Here is a 25,042-nt window from a genome sequence, read left to right as displayed (position 1 = left end):
ATGTAGCCTACGTCAGAAGCTCACGCCAAAATTCTTAATGGTACAGTCTGAACACTATATTCCATGCCCTGACGTCACATACCGGCTCATTATTCGTCTTGAATCACTACATTACGTAACAATACATGATGTATGTCAACTACACTACTTTGATTATTTATTTATTTCAGTCAAATTGGCGAAGATGCCATTTCACATGATTCGTCCCTCAAAAAACAGTAGCGGTTCTATCATGGATAACCAACCAGCTTACTCTCCTTGTCTCCCTGAGACTGTATGCTATTTATGATTTCTGTCATAAAACGCGCCTGCAAGAAGCGTAACGTAGCTGCACAACAAGCTTTCATTCAGGTGTTCCAACAAGAACCAAAATAAGATAATCGAGGAAAATCAATCGCGAATTGTAATCACAAGTCACTACGCAACAAGTTCCACCTTGTTGTATAGTTTACGCATATTCTATGTCCAGTAGACAAGTAAGCTTTATGTCAGAATATTCCAACAGTTGGTAGGCTACTTATGTCATCTAGCCTAACCGGGTCAATGTAGGCTACAACTTAAACTAAGTTAAAACAAGTAACACTATATGAACGTACCTTAGTCAAAGATTCATGAATAAGTGGACCACCTCTTAACAATAGTCAGCAAATAAGAGTTTTTCCGAGTCCTGTCCTGTTCTTAGACACGCAGAAAAGCGTTATGCAACTGGCTCCGTTTCAGTCAGCAATGAATAACTACGAAGTTCTTTCTGCTATGATGATCATTTTCCAACCCACACACTCACAGTGAACAGCGTCAGTCTGCGTCATACCATAAAAGGAGTTAAAGGGAGTGACCAAAGAAAATCGGAGTCGTAACCGGAATAACTAACTTCATTGACATAACCTCCTTAAGGCTACACTTGCCGTTTTATAATGGGGGCTGATCGAATATTGGCCCGTCCTTTTTGTTTAGACAACGTAATAGTATGTGCAGTCGGCAGATTGCGGCATATTATAGGTAGTTACTGTAGGGCTAGCCTATGTCACAATATTATGGTAATTCTCAACCAAATGTCTATATGACAAATTGGATTGTAAACTTACATTTACATTTATACATTTAGCAGACGCTTTTGTCCAAAGCGACTTCCAAGAGAAAGCTTTACAAAAGAGCATAGGTCACTGATCATAACAATGAGGTAGTCCCAAACATTGCAAGCAGCCAAAACATGAAGCATACATTGTGAAAAACGAAACAAGTGCCAAGGGAAGACCCATAAGAGCATGCAGTTATACAAGTTACAAATTAAAACAACATGAACCCCAAAAAGTGCAAGACTGTAGGCCTACCTGTAGAAGAACAATCAACAGTAAAATATATCACAGCAAGTACAAGAGTTCAAGAGTTAACTTTGTTATAACTAACCTACAAGAACAACAAGTCTCTCAATAAGACTCATTGTGAGGAAACTAACATCAGGTCCAATCAAGCATTCCTAAGTGACGTTGTACTCCCGGAACAAGTGCGTCTTGAGCCTTTTCTTGAACTTGGGAAGACAGTCAGTGTCCCTGATGGAGGTGGGGAGCTGGTTCCACCATTGGGGGGCCAGGCAGGAGAAGAGCTTGAGTTGGGACCGGGCAGTTTTGAGCGGTGGGACCACCAGGCGGTTGTCTGAAGAAGACCATAGGTGACGGGTGGTGGTGTAAGACTGCAGGAGAGACTTGATGTATTCGGGTGCAGTCCCGTTAACTGCTCGGAAGGTCAGTACCATGGTCTTGAATCTGATACGGGCGTTGATGGGTGGCCAGTGGAGAGAGATGAGGAGCAGGGTAACATGGGAGTGTCTGGGTAGATTGTAGACCAGGCGGGCCGCTGCGTTCTGAATCCTCTGAAGAGGGCGGGTTGCACATGCTGGGAGACCAGCGAGCAGGGAGTTGCAGTAGTCCAACTTGGAGAGGACAGGTGCTTGGACTAGCAGCTGGGTGGAATGCTCAGACAGGTATCTCCTGATCTTCCGGATGCTGTAGAGGGTGAATCTACACAACCGGGAGACTGCAGCAATGTGGGCCGTGAGGGAGATCTCATGGTAACCCCAAGGTTCCTGGCAGAGGATGAAGGGGTCACCGTCGCAGATACCAGGGTGATTGACAGCTCGTGGGAGATGGAGGGATGATGAGAAGTTCTGTTTTGGCGAGGTTCAGCTGGAGGTGGTGATCGGTCATCCAGGCGGAGATGTCTGTGAGGCAGGCCTCAATCCTAGCTGAGATCCCTGTGGCCAAGTTGAAATGTGGCATGTCATTTTAGAAAATCAGGCAAACATAAACGGTTAAAAAAACGTGTTGGCAAAAACCTATTGCTGCCTAAAACATCTAAATGTTTGTATGTGGATTTAAGATTGCACAGATATATGTTTGGTTCTATAGGCTACTTCTAATTAACATGACTTGGCTATCTGGGAGAACATAGCGGGCGGACTTCCCTTTTGATGAGTGACACTGTGAGCATTGTGAACATTTCAAAAGGCTAATAAACAGGAAAACTGATGATTGCCAATTAATTGTAATTGCCAAATTCATAGGCTTATCAGTAAATAAAATTAAAAATTAAAAACGGGGAAAAAACAAAGGCTCCACCATTCGTTTTAATAAAGTTTTATTTTAAATTCAGGTTCGGGCAGTAGCCTATTCTCTCTTCTGGAAATGTGTGGGTACTTGATGATTCACCCTGTGTTACTATTGCACAATAATTATAGGCCCACAGGATATGAGGGCATGTGTCCATGGCGACAGGGGGAATATTTATATTTTGGAAGACAGAAACGCTCTCCCTAATATTATTTAATCCTCACCGACATGCTTGGATGTAATAATTAGAGGTTTGTCAGCACAATCATACCATGCAGATTAGTCATCGACTAACCCTTATGATTAGTTGTTTTATTAGATCTGGAATTTGTAAACAAATGGAAAGCCTGTGGGTGATTTGTAAAATAAAAGACTTTGATGAACATTTTTTTTTCCTTTTTTTTTTAGCATTGTCAAACTGTCAATTAAGATTATTCTCAGTAAACAATGGAAATACACATATCAAGATAAGATGGATATTAACACCAAGCACAATTTGTCAACTTAATTGTCATAGAGCAGCCATCCCGTTCATCATTTGCGCTAATCACAAATCGTTAACAGTACAGGGGCCAAACAGTTTGCTTTCACATCAACATTTATTTGAGCGATAAAAGGAGACGGTGTCCATCAGCACCACAGTAAACACACATAGTAAAGAAAGGAAACTGTGTTGCCCAACTACCACAGAACTGTAAAACTTCCGGTGAAGTTAGTTAGGCTTCTTTTGATAACCAGCACACAAGTGATATTAACCCTTAGCTATTGCTCTCTTAATAACCCTACACTCAGATTGTGCGACTTTGATCGACCGAGCAAGCTGACAGACATTTGAGTAGGCTACATAATAATGTAGCTCAACATTGTTATCTAGCTAGCCAAGCTAACGTTACTGCTTAAATCCTAGATAGCTAGCCTAGAGCTAGCCTAGCTAAGCTAGTTACTTTTACTGTGTGAGTTAGATAAACCTTACCTTTGTAATTGTCGATGTAGCTCAAAACATACAATTGGAACCCCTTTTCCCTCTTGTTTGAAAGGGCACCGACATAGAATATACATAGGATTTTGGGAAGGCGACCCGAAATCTGGCATTTTGTGTTTGAAAATGTAGGTAACTGCTCGCTACCGGAAGTTGTTGACGTAGGTTATGCAATATGCGGATGTGATAGGCTACGTGCATAGTGGATTGAATCAAAAAACTTATATTGATTATATTCTTCGATAGGCCTACTCTTTGATTGAATCTAGAAAACAAATTCAATAAAATGGGTTTATTAGAAGAGAGCAAAGAGACCCCTCCTTTATTTATTTGTAATTGTTTTTTGAAAGTAAAAATGAATCTTGTAAAAAAAATTACACCATGGGCCTTGCAATGATACTTGTCAATTGACATTGCGAATGTCATCATACATGTATAATGTGTTAATTATGTTCGATAAAGATCTTTAAAAATGAATAACAAAATAAAAACTTTGATGCACTTCCTTAATAAGTCATTATCGTACAGCACATACAGTCAGGGATTCAGGGAGCAACACAGGCTAATGGAAATTAACCTTGTGAAAAACACACCGAACAATCTATATAATCCGAGTTAGTAAAGGGATAAAACACACACAAATGACCTTGCTCTAAAAAACATGTTTGAAACAGCCTGCATGATTTTCCACATGAACAAACAAGGTACAGTTGAAACTCTATAAATACTAAGTCCAATGTGTATCAGCTAGTCAACACAAGTGTCTAAACTTCTATTGAAGGGTAATAATTACATTCAACCTACAAATAGTGCTAATGTAACAGACCATCTTGCTGGCGTAAAAATATTCCCATATTTCTGTCAATCCACTGGGACAGTTATACAATTCTCAAGTCCTGACCTCAGACACATGACTGCCAGTCTCCTGCTGTGAACTCATCTGTTTCATATTTTCTTTATGTGCCATTTCTGGCATCTTCCTTAGCCCAGTGATGCTCCTTAAATGGTTGTGATATAAGATGGATGGAAAATAGATGGAAAAGGGCAGATTTAGAAGGGCCTTTCTTCACAGTTAATGAAGTCTGGTAGTAATACTGGCACGAGAATACATTACTTGTTTGTTTTTTTTTGGCCTGACTTGGAAAATGTTTTTGTATTTTCAGGTGTTGTGATACTGACCCTTCACATTTGGAGGACACACATTTTAAATACGAGCATCTTCATAAGAAAAAATGGGAATAAACCCGTTGGGAACATGTTTTAATTCAGAATTCAGAAGAGGTTTGTAGGAAAATATTTTCACAATAGAATATGCTGTAATTTACTAAAGACTGGATCATGACCATTTAAAAAATAAGATCATGTTATGATACATGAAGTGACCATTAGCATACATTATACAATGTTTGTTGTGCCTCTCATCTACTGACCTGATGACTATGTAAGCACGGGGCTGTATCTGATTAACCAACAAGACAAATAATGGCTGCAATAGGGACTGATTTATTAACAACTTGTGTCCCCAACTTCCATACTTGGACAAGCAGATTCTGCAGTTGCTCTTCTCACTGGCCACTTTCTGCCACTTCAGACACTGACATCACCATGACAACCCTGCAAATATCAACCATTTCATATCAACCAGGTCAATGCATTTGTGGTCTGTGGGCTCCAGGCCCCTGAGAAGCCCTGTGTCTTCTGTGCTTTTCTCCTGCTGAACCACAGTTACACAAATATTTGACTCGTCTAGTCTTGCTTGCCCTCTCTGGTTTGGCGGGAGCCTTCGTTCCAGGCAACGTACACAAAGAGACCCAAGATCACATGGACGGCCACAACTGCCACTATGGCAGCATAGAAATAGCTGTCATTGCTGGAATATCCCATGGAGGCTGGAAATCAGACAAAAGAATAGTCACATCACTACAGTTCCTAATTTTTCATAAATATATTAGTGGATCGTTAGCTCCTTTTAAAGGTGTATAGTATGCATGTCATTTAATTTTCCTAATTCAAACGACTTTGAAATAATAGATTTTACCTTCAAACAAATAAGCTTTTGTGGCAAAGTATAAACCTATTGGCAAGGTAATCATCATAATAGTAAAGATCAGCAACGTCCTCAGTACTGACACCAACGACCCATCATTTCTGGAAGAAAACAAATTGGAAAGACATGCGTGACCATCCATATTGGACCACATCCAGCATTATCTACGTTGAAAACAGCGGTTTGGCTACCGAGACTTGTTTTGCCTATTGCAATTAGGTCAGGGTCTTTCTACTAGACTGCCAAATACTGCACAGTAGCTATATCTCTAGCTATATCACAGTAGCTATATCTAATCTAGCTAGCTAGCCAGCCAACACTGCAGCTACTTACCCCCTGAAATCAGGAACAGGACCAGGCATTGCGTTCAATGACTGTTTGTCGTAGTTTTCCATTTTGATTGCGAGAAAGTGTTTGAATGGCTTATAAATATATCTTACTGACAGATGACGATGGTCAGGTCATGCTCTGTGGCGTTGTAAATAAACGGTCGTTTCCGGGTTTGTACCACGTGATGGTGGCGGAGATATTTAAAAGGAAAGGACACAAACAACGAAATAAAAATAGCCAAGTTAAATATACGGTCTTGATTGCTGATCAAGGTGAATTAATGGCCTCTTAAATGTAGAAAATAGTCATGTATGACATTATACTAATGAGTATTTGCCTGTAAAATCACCGAGAAGGTATTTGACCAGAAATCAAATCAATCGAATTGTTTTATGGGGTTAGGGTTAGAATGGCAAGCCATCTTTTCTCTAATAGCATGAAAATAAGAGGCCATTTGTCTTACATCCACTATGATACAAAGCAGCTGGCAACGCATAACTCCAACTGGCCAACTATTGTGGATTTTGTCCAGAAGTTCTAGGGGGTATTGGACGCACCAGGGGGTAGTAGCCATACCCGCCACTGACAGACTGCGTTAAAGAAAACAAAGATGTTCAAAAGATTTCCTACATTTGACGAGATAATAATGTAAATACGTTGGATTTTTTGGCTGTATTGTCAACAATAAGATGTAATACCACAAGCATTAAATGGCATACAAATGATCTATAATGATCTATATGTAAATGTATGTGTTAAACATTTGTTCGCGGGTAGGTTTAAATAATTTGGTGACGTTAAGATCGGCAACAGGGTCAACAAAACTAATTAGGCGTTGGTTCCAATGTGGTGAGAAATATATTTTTCATCGGCTGATCAGCCGACATCGATGTTGTGTGCTTGTCTGTGCGGCGATCAGAGATCTGATTGGTTACTATTTTACACACAGGAAGTGGCATTTTGCTGTTACAAAACCAACATACTTCTCCAATGGTTTCTATGCCTAGTTAACTACAGATTAACGGCATAAACCATACGCATTTATTGTAATCGTTTGGAATTGACTGAAAGATTTCAAAGGCCACTTTGGCTGTTTGCTTAGAGTATTTAAATTCATCTTTTGGATTCAAACGGGAAATGGAGAAAGGGAAAAACAAAAAGATCACTGAAAGAGCTAAAAGAAAGGCACCATCTTCTGTTGATGAAAGTGTTGCATGTAAGAAGTTAAAATCCAAGGATGATGGCAAGTGAAATAACCGGACATTTTTAATTGTTGTTTTCAAATGGTTTGTAGCGTTCTGAAAATGGGTAACTGAAACTGCAATCTTGTTTACATGCAGGTAAAACGAACCATGACAAGATTCCCACGTCAAGCAAAGTACTCTCAACTAAGAAAACTATCGTCAAAGGTAGGCGGATACAAAAATCAACAGAGTTGCTCTTGAATATTTCAGAGAATGTGAAGGTCACGCTACCAGCTTACATATTTGTGACAAAACTACCTACAGACAAGAAAGTAATGGATGACTCACTTCGGAAGAAACAAAAACGTTTGGACACCTCAGGTTCACAGAGCTCCAAAGAGTCGAGCAAGATAAAGACCCAGGAGGGTGGCCCTGAGGTCGAGAGAAATGGGAAAGGAGAACTTGTGTTCACAGGTATAGTTGGTGGGGATGAACGAAAAACATAAGGTCTTAGAAGTGTAGCCTACGCCTATATTTATAACCTATGTACTGTCATATTGCTTGATGTACTGACATATTTATTTAATACCTATCCTGTATACTCTATTATCTGTACTATTATCTGTAAATCATTTTAGGGTTCCCAATGTTCCGGCCTAATATGACTCCAAAGGAGGTGCTCCAGGCTGGAAGCTTTGGAGGAACATACTTCAGACCAATACACTCCAGCGTCACAAGTGAGTCCTGTACTTCATTGTAAACTGAATGAATGTTGGTAACCAATGTTGGTGGTGGTTGGAGGGGCCATAGGCGCTGATTGGCAGCCACGCTTCCGTTCCACCACCGGTTTGACTGTGTCTGAATGGTTACTGGACTCTGTAAAGAGACTTTGAGTACCTTGAAAAGCACTATATAAATAAAATGTATTATTATAATTATTAAACTTAGATGAGTGAGATTTTAATTGAATTACAAACTATTGTCTGTTTTTCCAATGTTTTTAAGAGCAAAACTACAAAGATGTTTGGAAAGAGCTCCCTGAAGACTGGCTGAAAAGTTTAGACATTCCCAAACAGGTGATTTCTCCAAACAATATGTTTAATGTCTAATAAATATAATGACATGTTCTCTGTGAAATAAACTTCCTGCAGATACATATTGAACAACTGGTTACTGGTGTCCGTGCCAATATAATTATACATTGCTTTGGAATTAAGGAGGTACTCAAATGTATTTGTTCTAAAATGTTTTATGTTGAAGTGTAATTGTTTGTCTTGTACAGGTGGCCTCCTCTGTATATAGGGAAGATGTAAACACGTACAAAGTGAAGTGTGGTGGCAGTCTGGGGATGTGGGAGAGCAGTGGCTGGATCGTTACCCAGGATCCCTATGGATGGTTTCAGTGGTACTGCAGGTGTGAAAGCAACAGCTCAGGAATAACATCAAAGACTTATTTTTATTTCAAATAATATACGTAAAATAATATCAAGGGTAAGGGTGCCAAATAATTGTTTCAGAAACGTGCAGCTATGATATCCATAATGTGGTGACTGAAACACAATCAAAATCCAGTTTTGATGTTGATTTGTGACAGGTTCTACCAGGGCAGACGTACCCAGGATGATGAACGGCAGGTGGGGCGATGGGCCAAATGTACAGGACTGAGAGGCAGATGGAAGAATAATCTCATCACTAAAATAGTCCGGTCGGGCAGTGGCTTTGACAATTTAGCAGTCTCTCCAGTGGTCAGACAGACATTACAACACTGGGGGTACCGGCTGACGAAGGAGGACTATGTGGAGGGGGCAAAGCGAGTAAAATCCTCATAACTTCAGTACTCATAACCTCTATGTACCAACTAGCAATGAGTTTTGAGATATGTTCACATCTTTTTATGGGGTGGTGGTCTGTTTTTACTTGACAAAACAATAAACACATTTTAAGCATTTGACTACAAAATGTTTATTTTTGAATGTACACTATGACCACCACGAACTATCACGTATGTGGTCTGGTCGAGGCTAAATCCAAGATATTAGACCTAGATTGGTTATGTTCTAGTATTTCCAAGACTGGCTTCATCAAAAAATACGACTTGGTCACCCTCTAGTGTGGTGAAGGGAAAAAAAGTTAGCTTTAAAACGCATTCGTATTTCTCCTGCTATTGGATAGGTTTCGAAATCGCTGAATGTTGTTCGTTTTTGACGCCCGGTCTTCGCTGTTGGCGAACAAGATTGTAAATCGAGAACGCGTGTGAAGCAGTTTTGCATCGACATATCAACATGCGCATATTTTTGTTTGGTTATGGGTTAACTAATATATCTTAGGCTATCACACAAGTTTAGAAGAATAGCCAAATTGAGAAGTGAATTTAAATGATTCTGCTTTTCAGGCGTAGGAGAGCTACTGATTTTCATCAAATAAGATATGACGTGTTAAATTTCCAGCTGGACATTCCTTAGACACTTTTTTTTATGTCAGTGATCTCGATGTAACTGCTTTTTCAAAATAAATGTAATCACCGTATTTGTCAAGAAACTGGTTTTAGGGTCAATCAAATTTAGGGATAATGTAGCCTACATATTATTAGGGAGCTATATTACCCCACGCCGACCACCGCCGGTGACACATCGAGTAATTTTGAAAAAACGAACATACCACTTGGTTTACTGGGGGTGTGTGGTACGGACTGAAATTACTTGCTACTGCTAGTCCTTTGTAAGGACCTGCGACGGTTTTGGAACCTCAGTGATCTTCCTAGCTTGTTGAAAAAATTTGATTTCGCAAAGGTACGTTTGTATTTTAAACCTTACAAGCTAGCTAGTTAATCAGAAAAATCGCGTTATTGAATGTATTACGTAAGATGTGGTGATGCACAAGTAGCTAGCCTAGCCAATATTAGAAGTAGCCACAATAGCTCAGACGGAAAATTGAGAACAAAGTAGGTTTCTTAGCTAGCTAGGCTAAATTAGCTTCTCGTCAGATATCGAATAACGTTACTTGGTCCCCAACCCTAAATAGTTAACGTAAGTTGTCTTAAATTTCGTTGTTGGTGTTGTATGAGAAGACTATCTACAGTTTTAGGCCATAGATCATTGCATGTGTACCGACGAAGCTAGGTACTACTGTAGCTAGCTAGCTCACCTAATCAAAAACGTTTTTCTGCAAAACGTTCGAAAAATGTTAAGAATATATATACGTATTTATTTTCATAAGATACATCTAATGTAATTTCAGTACGATAAGGAGCTACATGTAATATAAAAAGAATAAGGCCCTGTTGGTTGTAAGTGCTATGAATGCATTTGCTTGTAAATGCCAATGACGATTTTTCGTTTCATTCCTGCTAGATGCAAGGGAACAGGGGTCCGCGCGGTGATCAGTCCGGCCCTATAGACCAGAAAAAACCCGGACCTTCAAATAGTAATGGACAGCATGCAGAACTATCCAACGAGGAGCGAAGTCATAGTAAGTTTGTACGGATATTAATTAAGACACTACTAGTACCACAGCTTAAAGCCTAGGAACTAAGTATGTGATTTCATTGTGCTTCTTCCTAGATGCTGGCTTGACTATAGATCTACAGAACTTCAGGAAACCTGGGGAGAAGGCTTATACTCAGCGCAGTCGTTTGTTCGTTGGGAATTTACCGACTGGGGTTACGGAACAAGAGGTGGAGAAGTTGTTTTCCAAGTACGGAAAGGCCTCTGAAATTTTCATCAATAAAGACAGGGGCTTCGGGTTTATTAGACTGGTGAGTAATCATGTGTAAGATCATCATTATCAATTTTGTTTTATGGCCTATCATCCATTTTATAGCACAATAATATTTAACTGCTCAACGGTAGGATAAACTGCTCAACGGTAGGCTAAAGTCTTGGTTTCATTTTCAGAAATTTTGTACATAGGTTATTGACAATCTTCTTACCAACAGGAGACCAAAACGGTGGCAGATATCGCCAAAGCCGAGCTTGATGACACCCAATTTAGAGGTAGGCAGCTGCGAGTGAGATTTGCGACGCACGGTGCGGCTCTCACAGTGAAAAACCTGCCACAGTTTGTATCCAACGAGCTCCTGGAAGAAGCGTTCTCCGTCTTCGGCCAGGTGGAGAGGGCCATAGTAATAGTAGACGATAGAGGAAGACCCACAGGAAAAGGGATTGTGGAATTTACTGGGAAGCCAGGTGCAAGGAAGGCTCTTGACCGCTGTGCCGATGGGGCATTTCTCCTGACTGCGTGAGTATTGGGATGGGGTTTAGAATGGTAGCATTTAATGACGTTCCTTCAGCTGAATTGACTGTCTGAAGTAAGTCAATTTTAACAACATTAAAACGTTTGCCTGGCAGATTTCCAAGACCGGTGACAGTGGAGCCAATGGATCAGTTTGATGAGGATGAGGGCTTGCCAGAGAAGCTTGTGAGCAAAAACCAGCAGTTTCACAAGTACGTCACCACTATTTGTCAATCCGTGTTTCTCAGCTGTGATTTAAATATATATTTATTTTTATAAATAAGAAACGTGAATTATGATGTGCGTTTTATGTTGAAAGCAACCCAGTGTTAACCTCGAGTTCAATCTTTACTCCCAGGGAGAGAGAGCAACCTCCGCGTTTTGCCCAGCCGGGGTCGTTTGAGTTTGAGTACGCCATGCGCTGGAAGGCCCTGATGGAGATGGAGAAGCAGCAGTATGAGCAGGTGGACCGCAATATCAAGGAGGCCCAGGAGAAGCTGGAGGCCGAGATGGAGGCTGCCAGGCATGAACACCAGGTCATGCTGATGAGGCAGGGTGCGTATGGGCCCGTCACACCAGGGCAGACTCTGGGCTAGGAAATATGTTTTGGTGTTGGCATAAGTGTTGGGTACCCATGTTTTTTTAACAAATGCCTTATATATAAATTAATTTTGTCTTCATTTGTGCGGTATTATAAAAGTGCAATTTGCAAAAATCTTTAAACTTTTAGTTTGATAACAAAGCCCGAATGTATGTTTTTCCCGCCGTCCGGCAGACCTCCTGAGGCGCCAGGAGGAGCTGAGGAGGATGGAGGAGCAGCACAACCAGGAGCTGCAGAAGAGGAAGCAGATGGAGATCCGCCAGGAGGAGGAGCGCCGCCGGCGGGAGGAGGACATGAGGCTCCACGGAGAGGAGGTTCGGCGCAGACAGGAGGGCTTCAAGGGGAACTTTCCGGAAAGCGTGAGTCAGAGGGAATACCATTCCCTATGTTCTAGGTTCTTCCCAACAGGGGGATAGGGTTTTTTTCCAGGTGTTGGTGGGACAGCTTTTCCTATTAACTGAGGGTGTGGCTATATACTGACATTATAAATAGAAGTTTCTTAGTAAACTTTTAGGGGGACAATTTTGCAATTTTCAAACTTATGTCCTGAATCTTCGCCTGGAACACTGTCTCATGTCTTGTGTTTTCTATTGAACCTAGAGGGAGCAGGAGATGAGGATGCACATGGCTGGTAAGGGCTCAGTGTTTCATGTGGGGCTGTTTGGGTTGTGGTGTAGTTTGGATGTCCCTGGTCTGACACACTGGCTCTGATGCAGGACAGGGAATGCCAAACAGAAACTCACTGGGCGGAAACCCCGTTCCTGCAGGAGCTGCTAACCTGCCAGCTGAGAACGCCCCACTGATGGTATTGTCCAATAAATAACCTTTTATTTATATATATAGATATATATATATATAGATAGATATAGATATAGATATTTTTTTTTCTTCATTGCAACATATTAAAGGCTGAGTTGGTAATGTTGAAATGCACTTTTTTTGGTGGTCATATTTGCTGAAGTTAACTTCACATCCTGATAGCAACCCATTAATTCAATCAATTAATTCAGCTAGATTTGCTGGTTCGCAGAACTCACCTACCTTGCCTTTTAAAAGGTCACCTTGCGGCATGCACTACTGAAGATTTTTCTAGTTAGTAGTAGTAGAAGATAGTTCTCACATTACCACAACCAGTTTTCATTGTTTTCAACTATTAACGTCCAGTTTAGTCAGCAGCGTTGAGCTTAGAGAGACTGTGACTGGACCAAGCAAAGTAATGATGAGATGTGCCTTCTCCCTCCCTCCTTCTCCCTCTCCCCCTCTCTGTCTCCCTCAGGGCCAGGGGCCGGGGGGGCCGGGGAACACCAACATGCCTGGGGGGGTCCAGCCCGGCTTCCCAAGGGGCCCACCTGGCCCGGCTGATTTTGGTCTTAACAAGCGACGCAGGTTCTAAGGGTCCGCTTTATCATACATTTTTCATGTACCTGGCTGCATTTTAAAGGTCATGCGTTAAAGGTGTCTTTTTATTCACTATGGAAGTTGTCAGGATCTTTGGGGACTTTTTTGTTTTAATGTAGGTAATATCATTGTCACTACTCATTTTTTATTTTTGTGAGTTTCTTTTAGAATTTTTTTTTTTGTTGCATTTTCTAATGGAAATTGCTTCTGTACAGGCTTTACTTTTCTATCCCTCAAAACAATGTACTTTTATATAGAAATAGTGAACGTTTTTTTTTTTTTTTTTTTATTGTCAGTCTTTCTGAACTTTGAATAAAATCTAAAAGTCATTGAATGGGTTCAGTGCATTTTTTTCAGAAGAAATGGGGTTTATTCCAGTCCAAACCGTATACAGTAAATCCAGTTTCACAGACACGGATTAAGCCTAGTCTTAAAGTAAGATACAAATTCAATAAAGATCTCTGTTTAAATTAATTTTTTGGGGACTAGGCTGGATCCATGTCTGGAAAACTGGGCCATGTTTTGACTTGACAAAGGACATCGACTACTAGGCAATAAAGAGAAATCTCTGCAGGAAAGTTGCCCTCGGAAGAACGGATAATCCATTTAGCAAAATAGCCAATAGGAGTTGAGCGAATACGCATGTGTAAACGGAATCACCAATTACATTGTTAGAAGGGTGGGAACTTGTAGTTGAAAGAGTATGCTCGTTTTAGGCTACCGGCTAACACCAGCGCAATGACTGCTCTTGTAAACCAATGAGGTGACACAACAACGGAAGCCCCTCCTACTCGCTCACCTCGAAGCCCAATCCTAGGGTCCTTGAATCCGTTGTCGCTGACTTGACCTGCTGTCTCTGGCCTGGTAGTTAGCCTGGCAGCTATCGTGGAGCGCTTTAGTGATCATAGAATAGCTAGTGAGCAGGCAGTGTTGTAGCTGGCTAGGTAGCGAAGTTTCTACCAAAAAGAGCCCCATTCCACTAGTACAATGCTGAAGTGTAGAACGATGTGGAGAAGGCTGGCCCCGCTCACCAGAGCCTCCTCCACTTTGTGCCGGCAAAACACAAGGAGAGCAGGCAAGTACTGTCTGCACTCGCTAGCTTGTTCCGAGTCCTGGCTAACGAAGCATTGAGACACCATAGCTAGCTCTAGCTAATGTCACTGCTCTGGATAAGAGGAAACAATTGAACAGAGATTGTCAATGGGATATTTGATTTTAATGCATGACAAAGTTGGACATGGCCTGGCTTGTTGGTGTATGGCGACTTGCTAAATAGCTAGCTAGATAAATAACGTAGCTCATAACTAGCTCTAGCAAGCTAACTTATAGTTATCTAGGGACTCTATACCCACCAATCCACATGGCCATTATAAAACACCGGCTTTATCAATTTGAGCAATGAATGAATAAGCAAAACATTCAGTTAACTACAAGATTGACACACATTTCACTTTCAGATAGTAAGATAAACGTGGCGCTGTCATATTGCAGGCTTTCCTGCAAGCCCAAGGTCGTTTCTCGTCATGTGTGCACACTGACCACCATCAAAGCCAAAGTTAGCTACGTGGTGCTGGTTAAGCGTCGCGGGCTCACTGTATAGTCTGAAATGAGTTGTCAGTATGGTGTTACGTTTTAATAAAATTAAATAAATGCCAATTTGCTAACTAACGCTAAAGGTAAATATGTGATTGAACTGGGGGCTAGCTAGCTTTGAATGCATTTTGACAACTGGAACATGCAAAACTTGGCCAGCGGTTGCATTATGACTGATATTAAGGCTACGTTAGGTTAACGGACAGATTTGTTTATTTCGTATTCAGAATACGCTCACAAATATTGCACGTTAAATACATCATCATACACTTGCATCGTAATTAATGCTGCATTCTAACCTAAAATAATGTGTTGAATTAGTGTTGAACAACGAGAGAAGCCCGGCGCTGCTTCCTCTGGCACGCATGTCATCAGAAGCTCCAGCAGGTGGCAACGAAAACAAAATCTATTTCCTCCTGGTAGGAGCAGCCTGCCTCGGGGGAGGAATATATGTAAGTTCCCCGACAATAAATATATGTAAATAATGGCATATTTGTTGTAGTTGTAGGTGTGAGTATGTTTTGTTGTTGACGGTGCAGACGAGCTCTAAGAGCCAAATTTAATAGACACATCTGGATTGTCAAGTGAAGTTGCCTGTTTTGTTTTATGTTTATCATAATAATTATGTTTTAACTCAATGCTGCTTCATTTCAGTCTAATTTGCCATTTGTACTATACATTTACCCTGCCAAATACCATAAACCAAGCTGTCAAAAGTTTAATGCAAAGTCATGCACATGTTTTCACAGGCATACCGTACCATCAAAGGAGACAAAGATAGATATAATGATCGACTTGAAGAAATAGCTTCCAGACCAAATAAGTCTGCCCCAGATCAGCCAGAAACATACCTGTCAACGGAGTCACCAGGTAATCAGTTCTTATCTGCACTCATGTGACTGAGGAGCCACATGTGTTGCACCGTTCCCAACCTGTCATGTTGAAGATTGTTCTGTCAGACAAGAGGGTTTTAGAGGATGATCCTTTTTTAAATTTTATCTTACAGCGGAACCAGCTGCTGAAACTACTGAAGGTGAGTTTTTATTGATTTATAGAAGGTAATACCGGTCCTCTTTTTAACAATGTCAAATAATTCTATATATAGCTAACTTGAACCACAGTTGATAATCTTATCTATGACGTTGGATGAATCCTGAGATGTTGCAGCTCTGACTGGCCTCCCATAAGGACAGACACCAAACCCCCCAAATATCTCCTGAGGTCGATGCAGGGACACCTGCTTCAGAGAGTTGCTAGTGCAATCTCTGTTAACCATGTATTAATAAACACCCATTTATTGATCATAACATGTACTACTAAGTGAATCTTGAGAAATCAATATTTAGTGTGGTTTTGCTTTATTAACGAGCCTTTCTTATTATTATTTCTTTATTCCGGACACACAAAAAATGTCAATAGCACAATACAAAACATAGCAACAGACAAATACAAGATAAAACACATACAATAAGAATGGACTACAACAGTCAAGAGTTCCACTATACACAAAAAGAATGTTCAGATATTAATGTATAGACTAAAACGCCAATGGTTCCACAATCTCGAAGTGAACCTAACCGCATTCATTGCAGGGTTCACTAGTGTTGCAATGATGCTGTTGAATGACTCAGTTAATCTACACATACATCTGTACATAAGATTCCTGAGTACAACAGGACAGGTAGATACATCCACACTTACAAACATTTGGCTTGCACTGCTCCATGGGGGCCTTTAATGGGCTTCATACTCTAGTCTCCCTGCCTTGGCGTTAGCTAAGTCTGGCCTGGCCGCCCTGTCCTAAGGGACCTATCTGTGCTCACCAGTAGGCCTGTGTGCTAGGCTAACACATGATGTGCGTGTGATCTTCCACTGACAAGAGCCCCTCGTGTTGGGCTCTGAACCTCCAGCCGGTGCGAGCGAGTCCCCTCCGGCCCCCGCCCCAGAGGAACACTCTGAGAGCGACTCCCCCCTCCCCACCGAGGAGGAGACCCTCCCTTCCCCCGCCCCAGAGGAACACCCCCCCAGTGAAACCACGGAACAGGCCTCAGGTTCTAACAATAGATACATATATAAGCTGTACAGACATGCACATAGACAATAGATGTGTATGTGTATGGATAGATTCCTGGCAGCCAGATATTCCTAATCCATTCTAACCCTCACGATGTGTCAGGAATGGCAGTCAGCCTGCAGGCTGAATTTCAGTACTGTGCAAAAGTTTTAGGTACCCCAAAGATTTTCAACATGAATATTTTCTGTAATATGTATTTTTTAGTCTTCGGTATTGGTGCAACATTGAGAAATAATCTTTTAATTTTCTTTATCTTAAAGCAATTTAGCTTTTGTCAATTTTTCATTTGCGTCCAATACTTTTTCACAGTACTGTAGCTGTTTCTGTCCTCACTGCATTTGCTGGGAATAGCATCCGTGGCACAAGTTAACATCTAATAATGTTTAAATATAGCATTTATTAACATCTTGTCCTGAGCCCTGCATGTGTCACGCTCCTGGGGGTTGGGTCTTCCGCCCTCTGTTCTTCCCACTGGCATGCATCCTCATCCTCGAGGACACTTTCACACATCCCTCTTCTGCAAGTTTGTTTCCTGTCAAACTTGCATGCACTGATGGGAAGATTCTACGTCTACTTTGCTCTCATGCATCTCTGAAACTCCTCTTACGGTTCTCGCCCCACCATAACCTGGCCTGCAAATGTTCAAGTAGTTGATTGGGGATGAATGCAGAAGGATTACGGAAAAGAGATTGAACAGCACTCAAAGAAACCTTTAAACACAGGATGGTGGTGGTGCTGTCTGTGGAGTTTGTGGACTGCTGTCTGTGGTCTGTTAGTTGCACGTCTGCCTCTCTCTCCAACACGTTGTCCTTCTCTATGATAACTTTCAAACTGTATTCAAAGTTTGTTCTCAACTATCACCATTCTTTCCATTGAACAAACTTTCCACAAGCACAAAAATATGTGCTTTTTAAAATGCATGCTTCTCAAAACTCAACTTGTGACTTGGTGGATTCCGTTCTCCCGTGATGTGGCTGTTCGCTACGGGAGGACGGCAGGTTGGCACTCACTCCTCAAACACCCTTTCCTGGAGCGTTGAGCTTTCCTGGAGCGTTGAGCTTTTCTCCCTTTTTCTTGAACCGTTCTGGGACAGACCCTCCTCCTGATGTTGAAGCTGCTCCTGTAGAAACTCCTGCAGTTTCCCCTGAAGGTGAGCGTGACACACTGATGGAGAAGACAACATCTTCTGTTTAGCAGGATACATGTTCTGTCTGCAACACCCCCCCTTGGCAGCACATCCCTGCAGCTGAAGATGATTGAAACCCGACAAGAGATCAAGACATATTCTCTTTCGCTGTCGATGTGAAGTCTTTTTATTTTTGATAAAGAAAATTATTATTTGGTAACGCACACAGAAACGTCACCAAAAATTGCTGTGGAATCACCCGATCCCGCCACAACAGTAGAGGAGGAGATTGGTAAGGCGGACCGAGAAGGCCCCTCCTTAGACGTGTAAAGAAGAAACCATTCTAATTGTGGACTATGGATTCCCCTTAACAGCCGCTGAGCCAGTGGTAGAACCAGCCCCAGAAGAGGCAGGCCAGACTCCAGCGGCTCCTGTGGTAGAGAGCGGTAAGACAAAGAGCTCTAAGACAGACACCGCTAGGACAGAGAGCGCTAGGACAGGGAGCGCTAAGACAAAGCCCTAAGACAGAGAGCGCTAGGACAGAGAGCACTAAGACAGGGAGCGGTAAGACAGAGAGCGCTAGGACAGAGAGCACTAGGACAGGGAGCGGTAAAACAAAGAGCGCTAAGACAGAGAACGCTAGGACAGAGAGCCCTAAGACAGAGAGCGCTAGGACAGAGAGCCCTAAGACAGAGAGCACTAGGACAGAGAGCAGTAAGACAGAGAGCACTAGGACTACCTCGTCTTAGTTTGCATGAGAAAGGAGCAGGCTTTACTTCTTCAAAATCTAAATGAACGTATGCTGACAGAACTGGAAACCCCCCCGGAGGATCTGTCTGAGCCGCCGGTTGTCCCAGCACAGAGTGGTAAGACTACTCTGATGAAGAGTTCACCTGTAGTTCAGCAGTTAGGGAACCAGCTGTTTCTCAGTGCTGCTGTTGTGCTCCAGAACCCGAACCAGACACGGCCGCAGAACCGCCCTCCTCGGAGCCCACAGAACAGTCTCATGTAGTGGACAGCGGTAAGCGCTCGGACAGGTGCATGAAGATAGTCTTTGTTTTCGTTAAGCACGTTGCGTTTTCGTTAAGCACGTTGAGTTTTCTCTACCCTGCCTAATGCTCCGCTTGTGCTGACAGATCCTCAGTCTGCAGCTGACAGCCCTCCTGCAGAGAGCTCAGAGCCTCAGTCTGCAGCTGACAGCCCTCCTGCAGAGAGCTCAGAGCCTCAGTCTGCAGCTGAGACAGAGAGTGGTAAGACCTGATTCCAGATCAGCTGGAGTGGGAGTGGGCAGACCCAACACGATAACGTTACTTCCAACACATCTCTTCTTCGTTTCGTCTGACGCCCGGTCATGGTTTCGTCTTAATTTCTCCCCCCAAGTTTAAGGTTATCGCTCTGTGTGTTGTTTCTTGGTAATGCTAAAAGCTCTCACATGAACCTATTTACCATTTTGACCCCATTTCACTTTCCTTTTATCCCTCTTAAGGTTACTCGCTTCATACGTGCTGAAACATTTCATCCATACGGCTACCGATAATCCCAGACACATGGTTCAGTCCATCCGTCTGTCTGTCCTGTGAGGCGGGGTGTTGGTGGCTGCCTCTGTCCCTATCCCAGGTGGAGGTTGTGTAGTGATCTCTCTTCTCTGCTCCCCCAGCTCCAGCAGAAGAACCCAGCGCCGCCCCTGTCCCTGAGCCCCCTGCGACCGCCCCTCTCCCGGTCCCCCCTCACGCCCCCTACCTCCTGATCGGAGGGGGCACTGCCTCCTTCGCAGCCGCCAGGTCGATCCGGGCCAGGGACCCAGGAGCCAGGGTCAGTTAGCACTCCTGTCAGGGCCCCTGTCAAGAACCAGGCCCCAGTTCAATTAGAAGAATACCTTGTGAAAGGAAGCGATTCCTCCTTTTTATTGTTAACATTGGAACGTCCTAATGACTTGTACTGTGTGTGTGTGTCCAGGTGTTGATAGTAACTGACGAGGGGGATCTCCCATACATGAGACCCCCACTGTCCAAGGAGCTGTGGTTCTCTGACGACCCAGGGGTGACCGACACCCTGCGCTTCAAACAGTGGAACGGGAAGGAGAGGAGGTGGGTTCACGCTGGGCTGCTGGGATCCAACCCCTCCTTGTTTGAACGGAGCCTGGTAGTTTACAGCAGTGGTCTTCAGCCCTGGTCCTCAGGGCCCACTGTCCTTTACGTCGTAGATGTTTCTCTCTCTCAACACACCTAGTTCAGGACAGAGCAGGGAAGCACCTGGGACGTGCATGACAGTGGGCCCTGAGGACCAGGGCTGAAGACCACACGGGGTCACCCTGTGATTCCCAGGTCACAGGGGTTTATGTGGTTTTCAGAGGTTGTTCAGAAATGAATGTCTGCTGTGTTCTGAGAGGGACTGCCTTGAAGAACAACAACCTGATTGTGTGTGTGTGTGTTTGTGTGTGTGGTCAGTATTTACTTCCAGCCGCCCTCGTTCTACGTCAGCCCTGAGGAGCTGGACAAGGCTGAGAATGGAGGAGTGGCCGTGATGACTGGGAAGAAGGTCGCTTACTCTCATCACAACATGTCAAACTCTCATCACAACATGTCATCACATCTCCTGTCAGACTCTCATCACAACATGTCATCACATCTCCTGTCAGACTCTCATCACAACATGTCATCACATCTCCTGTCAGACTCTCATCACAACATGTCATCACATCTCCTGTCAGACTCTCATCACAACATGTCATCACATCTCCTGTCAGACTCTCATCACAACATGTCATCACATCTCCTGTCAAACTCTCATCACAACATGTCATCACATCTCCTGTCAGACTCTCATCACAACATGTCATCACATCTCCTGTCAGACTCTCATCACAACATGTCATCACATCTCCTGTCAGACTCTCATCACAACATGTCATCACATCTCCTGTCAGACTCTCATCACAACATGTCATCACATCTCCTGTCAAACTAGCCCTTTCTGTACATCTCCACAGACTTTTTTTATTTTAAAAGTTAAAAAGATTATATTTGGTTTTCTCTCTCGTTATCTGTCTTTCCTAGGTGGTGCACATGGATGTGAGAGGAAACAAAGTGAGGCTCAGTGATAACTCAGAGATCTCCTACGACAAGTGTTTGATTGCAACAGGTAAGACATAAACACACCTGCTAGCCAGCGGCTGAAGTTTCAGGTTTCATTAGTAATAAGCACAGGTGTGTTGTGAATGAGCTGCTGGTGTTCTGTCCTCCAGGTGGGGTGCCCAGGAACCTGCAGGTAATAGAGAGAGCTGGAGAGGAAGTGACGAAGAGGACCACACTTTTCAGAAAGGTACGTGTTCAACTTAGGGGGTTTATTTCTCCTTTCTACCAGCAGGGGGAGCTGTTGTTTGTGAACGCTGGCATGAACCACAATGTGTTCCGTCTTAGACTAGGAAAAACTGGCACAGTTCAAATTTTCCCAATTCACCATTCTTAACAGTACGGACAACAATACAAGACAGTTACACTAGAAAATCCAATAAATGACAAAGTGGTCTTTCCCGCACTGAGCAGTTCTGGACTTTTTCCCATGTCTAGGTGGATGACTTTAAGGCTCTGGAGAAGGTTTCCAGAGAGATCAAATCCATAACCATCATTGGAGGAGGGTTCCTGGGAAGTGAGCTGGCCTGTGCCCTGGGCAGGAGATGTAAGACCTGGAGGCGAAATACTTTTTTTTTTTTTTTGTGTGTATTTTTGCAGTAACCGTGCACAATTGAAAGTCATTGCTCCAGAGGTAGCAAGCAGCGAGTTAACCTCTGACAGCAGCCTGTGCTGGCGGCCCGTGTTCTGAGCAGGTCATGTTAGCGTGTGTTTAGCGTGTCTCTCGTGTTGTTCATGTTTCCCACAGCCAGTGCGGACGGCCTGGAGGTGGTCCAGATGTATCCTGAGAAGGGCAACATGGGCAAGGTGCTGCCGGAATACCTGAGCAACTGGACCACGGAGAAAGTCAAGAGTGGTAAACACCTGCTGCTGATCTCCTGCTGTGTTGGGGGGGGGGGGGGGGGCTGGTTCACAGCGTGTCTGGAGCCTGCTTGACTGGCTCTGGGATGTGTTCCTCAGAGGGGGTGAGAGTGCTCACGGAGGCGCTGGTGAAGAACGTGAGCTTCGATGATGGGAAGGTCCAGATCAAACTGAAAGATGGCCGTGTGGTACGTCGCAAACCCTGAAAAACACAACTCAAAGAAGCCTGTTATTCCCACTATAATGACCTCTCTGTGCGTGTGTGCGTGGCGTGTGTGCGGGGCGTGTGTGCGGGGCGTGTGTGCGGGGCGTGTGTGCGGGGCGTGTGTGGGGGGCGTGTGTGGGGGGCGTGTGTGGGGGGCGTGTGTGCGGCCTGTAGGTGAGGACGGATCACCTGGTGGCGGCCGTGGGCCTGGAGCCCAGCACGGAGTTGGCCAAGTCTGCAGGGCTGGAGGTCGACTCAGACTTCGGGGGCTACAGGGTCAATGCAGAGCTGCAGGCCAGGTCCAACATCTGGGTGGTAAGCACAGCACAGTAAAGCACAGCACAGCACAGTAAAGCACAGCACAGTACAGCACAGTACAGCACAGTAGAGCACAGCACAACACAGCACAGCACAACACAGCACAGTAGAGCACAGCACAGTAGAGCACAGCACAGCACAGTAGAGCAGAGCACAGTAGAGCGCAGCACAGTAGAGCACAGCACAGTAGAGCACAGCACAGCACAGTAGAGCACAGCACAGCACAGTAGAGCACAGCACAGCACAGTAGAGCACAGCACAGCACAGTAGAGCACAGCACAGCACAGCACAGTACAGTACAGTACAGCATTTCCTAATGGAAACAAGAGTTCCACATCTTAGGAGCAATGCAGCATTAGGCCGTCCCTCCTCCTGGTGGGGGCAGGAGGGTAGACTCCTCAGGGTCCTGTATGTCTGCTGTGTGGCTGGCGGAGCTGCAGTGCTGTTCTGTGTGTCTCCAGGCGGGCGACGCCGCGTGCTTCTACGACATCAGGCTGGGCCGCAGGAGGGTGGAGCATCACGACCACGCTGTGGTCAGCGGCCGGCTGGCTGGGGAGAACATGACCGGCGCTAACAAGCCCTATTGGCACCAGTCCATGTTCTGGTAGGAGCTGCTCTCTGAGGGGCCCTGGGTTGTGGGCTTTATGTTATTTCACATACAGCTAGACCAGGACACACAGACTGTACTGCGTTCCTCCTGGATTCTGGTGCTAGGTGAAACACGTGTGTGCACTAGGCACGGTAGGGGGCAGCGCAGCTGTTAGAGTGTGATGTTCTGCAGGAGTGACCTGGGGCCGGACGTGGGCTACGAGGCCATTGGCATCGTGGACAGCAGCTTGCCCACCGTGGGCGTGTTCGCCAAGGCTACCGCCAAAGACACGCCCAGAGCCGCCGCAGAGATGTCAGGTAGGAACTTGGAGAACGTTGTCTTGTGTTGGCTAGCCCTGTGTTACTCAGCCCTGCTCTTAGAGGCCCTCACATGAGGTACGGAGGAACCATATCTGTTTTGGGAGGAACATTGTGTGTGTGTGTGGTTGTGTAGGAACCGGGATCAGGTCTGAGAGTGAGACGGAGGCGGTGGCCAGCAGCCCGGTGGCGTCCTCCACTCCGCCCCCCGCCCCCCTGCAGCAGAAGGACGACTATGGGAAGGGGGTGATCTTCTACCTGAGGGACAAGGTGGTGGTCGGCATCATCCTGTGGAACGTCTTCAACAGGATGCCCATCGCCAGGAAGGTGAGGGAGGGAGGGAGGGAGCGAGGGAGGCAGCGAGGGAGCGAGCGAGGGAGGGAGGGAGCTGTCGATGTTGCTAAGGGAAAGAGAACATTTCAGATGAGTTCTGTGTGTTTTAGTTATTTATTTTTAAGTTATTTCATCTTTTTTAAATGTGTATTTCAAGTTGTTTGTCGTCTTCTGAAAGCCTGTCTTGTCTCCTCAGATAATCAAGGATGGCGAGGAGCACACGGATCTGAACGAGGTGGCCAAGCTCTTCAACATTCACGATGACTGAGCGTGCTCCATGGAGGCTGCCACTGAGCCAATGAGAGGACGCAGTCTCTGCTCATGAAGGCTTTGAACTTTGTCAGTCATCGCCTGGCTCCCACACACACATCTGCAAAGATGCACTCAGAAAAAGAAGAATCTTTAAGGACATCTGCTATTTGTACATTTCACTGCTTGGGGGGAGGGTTATTTTCGTTTTTTTTTTTTTTTTTTTTTCAGGTACAGCTGTTTTCGTTTTGTTTTCTATTCATGATATAGATATTCAATCCGTCTCACAAGAATGCTGCCCTGCCTCCAAAACCTTCATGTTGCGTCCTGTGATTCAGCAGACTGTCCCTCCTCTAAATAGTTTTGCTCGTGGGACAATGTCCTCGGAGATGGGTGTTAATCCTCAGTGTGATCAAAGCGGCTCATCATGGAAACAGCCGCAATAAAGATATTTTTAAAGTGAAATGATTTGAATGATGGATTGAATGACTCAGGCGTATGATGTTCCTGGTAGCTGGATGTGTTGTAATCTGAAGCAGCCTGCAGGCCTGTCATCTCTGCAGTGACTCCCCTACCCAGATGAGATGGTTAGTATTTCTGCTAGAGTTTACCGGAGTGGAAGAGACTGTTTGGTTGAATTAAATATCTGGTTCCTCCCTTCATGTGACTTCACGTCTCCAGCCTCATCCTGGTGTGGGAGGATGGGGCGAGGGGCGAGTGTGTCTTGCGGGGAAACGGTAGGTTTCATCTGGGTCGGTGGTTGTGAGAGGAGATGGAGGTGGACTCATGGAGAAGGGTGCTCGACCTGTGCTTGCTACCGCCATCACAGGCACTCAGCCAGTAGGACTCCAGTTTGTTTCTGAAGAGAACTT

At 44.2% G+C, this 25,042-nt stretch overlaps 5 protein-coding genes across 12 annotated transcripts in view; 3 read left to right on the top strand and 2 right to left on the bottom strand.

Annotated features, from left to right (window-relative positions):
- The window catches only part of npas2 (neuronal PAS domain protein 2), a 32,894-nt gene extending 29,083 nt beyond the window's left edge, over nt 1-3,811 (bottom strand). Inside the window, exons 1-2 of the mRNA XM_084698778.1 lie at nt 3,580-3,811; nt 597-2,251 (exon numbers count right to left, since the gene is read on the bottom strand). The gene's annotated coding sequence lies outside the window, so the exon portion shown is untranslated. The remainder of the gene's footprint in view (nt 1-596; nt 2,252-3,579) is intronic.
- A 1,257-nt stretch (nt 3,812-5,068) lies between these two features.
- On the bottom strand, nt 5,069-6,134 carry vma21 (vacuolar ATPase assembly factor VMA21). The gene is made up of 3 exons (XM_084698783.1): nt 5,966-6,134; nt 5,624-5,733; nt 5,069-5,474 (listed from the first exon to the last, which is right to left on the bottom strand). The coding sequence occupies exons 1-3, from the start codon at nt 6,025-6,027 to the stop codon at nt 5,332-5,334; spliced, it is 315 nt and encodes a 104-aa protein (XP_084554909.1). The 5' UTR covers nt 6,028-6,134; the 3' UTR covers nt 5,069-5,331.
- Nucleotides 6,135-6,911: 777 nt separating this feature from the next.
- LOC146287626 (uncharacterized) lies at nt 6,912-9,104 on the top strand. 2 transcript variants are annotated; one of them, XM_084698603.1, is made up of 7 exons: nt 6,912-7,178; nt 7,303-7,371; nt 7,471-7,620; nt 7,785-7,883; nt 8,152-8,222; nt 8,429-8,559; nt 8,740-9,104. In XM_084698603.1, the coding sequence occupies exons 1-7, from the start codon at nt 7,100-7,102 to the stop codon at nt 8,972-8,974; spliced, it is 834 nt and encodes a 277-aa protein (XP_084554729.1). In that variant the 5' UTR covers nt 6,912-7,099; the 3' UTR covers nt 8,975-9,104. The 2 variants fall into 2 exon arrangements, with proteins under 2 accessions (XP_084554729.1, XP_084554728.1); XM_084698602.1 differs by having other exon boundaries at nt 6,912-7,205.
- Nucleotides 9,105-9,385: 281 nt separating this feature from the next.
- nono (non-POU domain containing, octamer-binding) lies at nt 9,386-13,703 on the top strand. The gene is made up of 10 exons (XM_084698601.1): nt 9,386-9,934; nt 10,496-10,613; nt 10,706-10,899; nt 11,080-11,381; nt 11,492-11,587; nt 11,734-11,930; nt 12,151-12,335; nt 12,577-12,607; nt 12,693-12,781; nt 13,253-13,703. Exons 2-10 carry the CDS (start codon nt 10,496-10,498, stop codon nt 13,367-13,369), a joined length of 1,329 nt encoding a protein of 442 aa, XP_084554727.1. The 5' UTR covers nt 9,386-9,934; the 3' UTR covers nt 13,370-13,703.
- Nucleotides 13,704-14,211: 508 nt separating this feature from the next.
- Nucleotides 14,212-24,635, top strand: aifm1 (apoptosis inducing factor mitochondrion associated 1). 7 transcript variants are annotated; one of them, XM_084698837.1, is made up of 24 exons: nt 14,212-14,449; nt 15,289-15,419; nt 15,717-15,837; nt 15,974-16,000; nt 16,878-17,018; nt 18,135-18,191; nt 18,397-18,459; nt 18,542-18,613; nt 18,977-19,033; nt 19,117-19,188; nt 19,304-19,417; nt 19,825-19,979; nt 20,124-20,254; nt 20,615-20,705; nt 21,224-21,308; nt 21,412-21,488; nt 21,737-21,845; nt 22,047-22,154; nt 22,259-22,347; nt 22,539-22,679; nt 23,144-23,286; nt 23,464-23,588; nt 23,725-23,915; nt 24,118-24,635. In XM_084698837.1, exons 1-24 carry the CDS (start codon nt 14,362-14,364, stop codon nt 24,187-24,189), a joined length of 2,460 nt encoding a protein of 819 aa, XP_084554963.1. In that variant the 5' UTR covers nt 14,212-14,361; the 3' UTR covers nt 24,190-24,635. The 7 variants fall into 7 exon arrangements, with proteins under 7 accessions (XP_084554963.1, XP_084554962.1, XP_084554965.1 ...); XM_084698836.1 differs by having other exon boundaries at nt 16,848-17,018; XM_084698839.1 differs by lacking the exon at nt 16,878-17,018.
- Nucleotides 24,636-25,042: the final 407 nt, after the last annotated feature.

The sequence above is a fragment of the Hypomesus nipponensis genome, chromosome 5 (assembly GCF_054491055.1).
Source record: "Hypomesus nipponensis isolate SF chromosome 5, ASM5449105v1, whole genome shotgun sequence".
NCBI classification, from domain to species: domain Eukaryota; kingdom Metazoa; phylum Chordata; class Actinopteri; order Osmeriformes; family Osmeridae; genus Hypomesus; species Hypomesus nipponensis.
This window is presented reverse-complemented; position numbering and strand designations above follow the sequence as displayed.

What these genes read in the sequence shown, in the direction of transcription:
- vma21 (XM_084698783.1), bottom strand. Translation starts at nt 6,027, where the DNA reads ATGGAAAACTACGACAAACAGTCATTGAACGCAATGCCTGGTCCTGTT. An exon ending in CCTGTTCCTGATTTCAGGGG is followed by an intron (nt 5,734 to 5,965) that starts GTAAGTAGCTGC and finishes GTTTTCTTCCAG; the next exon opens with AAATGATGGGTCGTTGGTGT. An exon ending in AAAAGCTTATTTGTTTGAAG is followed by an intron (nt 5,475 to 5,623) that starts GTAAAATCTATT and finishes TCTGATTTCCAG; the next exon opens with CCTCCATGGGATATTCCAGC.
- LOC146287626 (XM_084698602.1), top strand. Translation starts at nt 7,100, where the DNA reads ATGGAGAAAGGGAAAAACAAAAAGATCACTGAAAGAGCTAAAAGAAAG. An exon ending in AGGAGAACTTGTGTTCACAG is followed by an intron (nt 7,621 to 7,784) that starts GTATAGTTGGTG and finishes AAATCATTTTAG; the next exon opens with GGTTCCCAATGTTCCGGCCT. An exon ending in AATACACTCCAGCGTCACAA is followed by an intron (nt 7,884 to 8,151) that starts GTGAGTCCTGTA and finishes AATGTTTTTAAG; the next exon opens with AGCAAAACTACAAAGATGTT.
- nono (XM_084698601.1), top strand. Translation starts at nt 10,496, where the DNA reads ATGCAAGGGAACAGGGGTCCGCGCGGTGATCAGTCCGGCCCTATAGAC. An exon ending in GGGGCATTTCTCCTGACTGC is followed by an intron (nt 11,382 to 11,491) that starts GTGAGTATTGGG and finishes TTTGCCTGGCAG; the next exon opens with ATTTCCAAGACCGGTGACAG. An exon ending in GATGAGGATGCACATGGCTG is followed by an intron (nt 12,608 to 12,692) that starts GTAAGGGCTCAG and finishes GCTCTGATGCAG; the next exon opens with GACAGGGAATGCCAAACAGA.
- aifm1 (XM_084698836.1), top strand. Translation starts at nt 14,362, where the DNA reads ATGCTGAAGTGTAGAACGATGTGGAGAAGGCTGGCCCCGCTCACCAGA. An exon ending in CCGTGATGACTGGGAAGAAG is followed by an intron (nt 20,706 to 21,223) that starts GTCGCTTACTCT and finishes TGTCTTTCCTAG; the next exon opens with GTGGTGCACATGGATGTGAG. An exon ending in CCAGGTCCAACATCTGGGTG is followed by an intron (nt 22,680 to 23,143) that starts GTAAGCACAGCA and finishes GTGTGTCTCCAG; the next exon opens with GCGGGCGACGCCGCGTGCTT.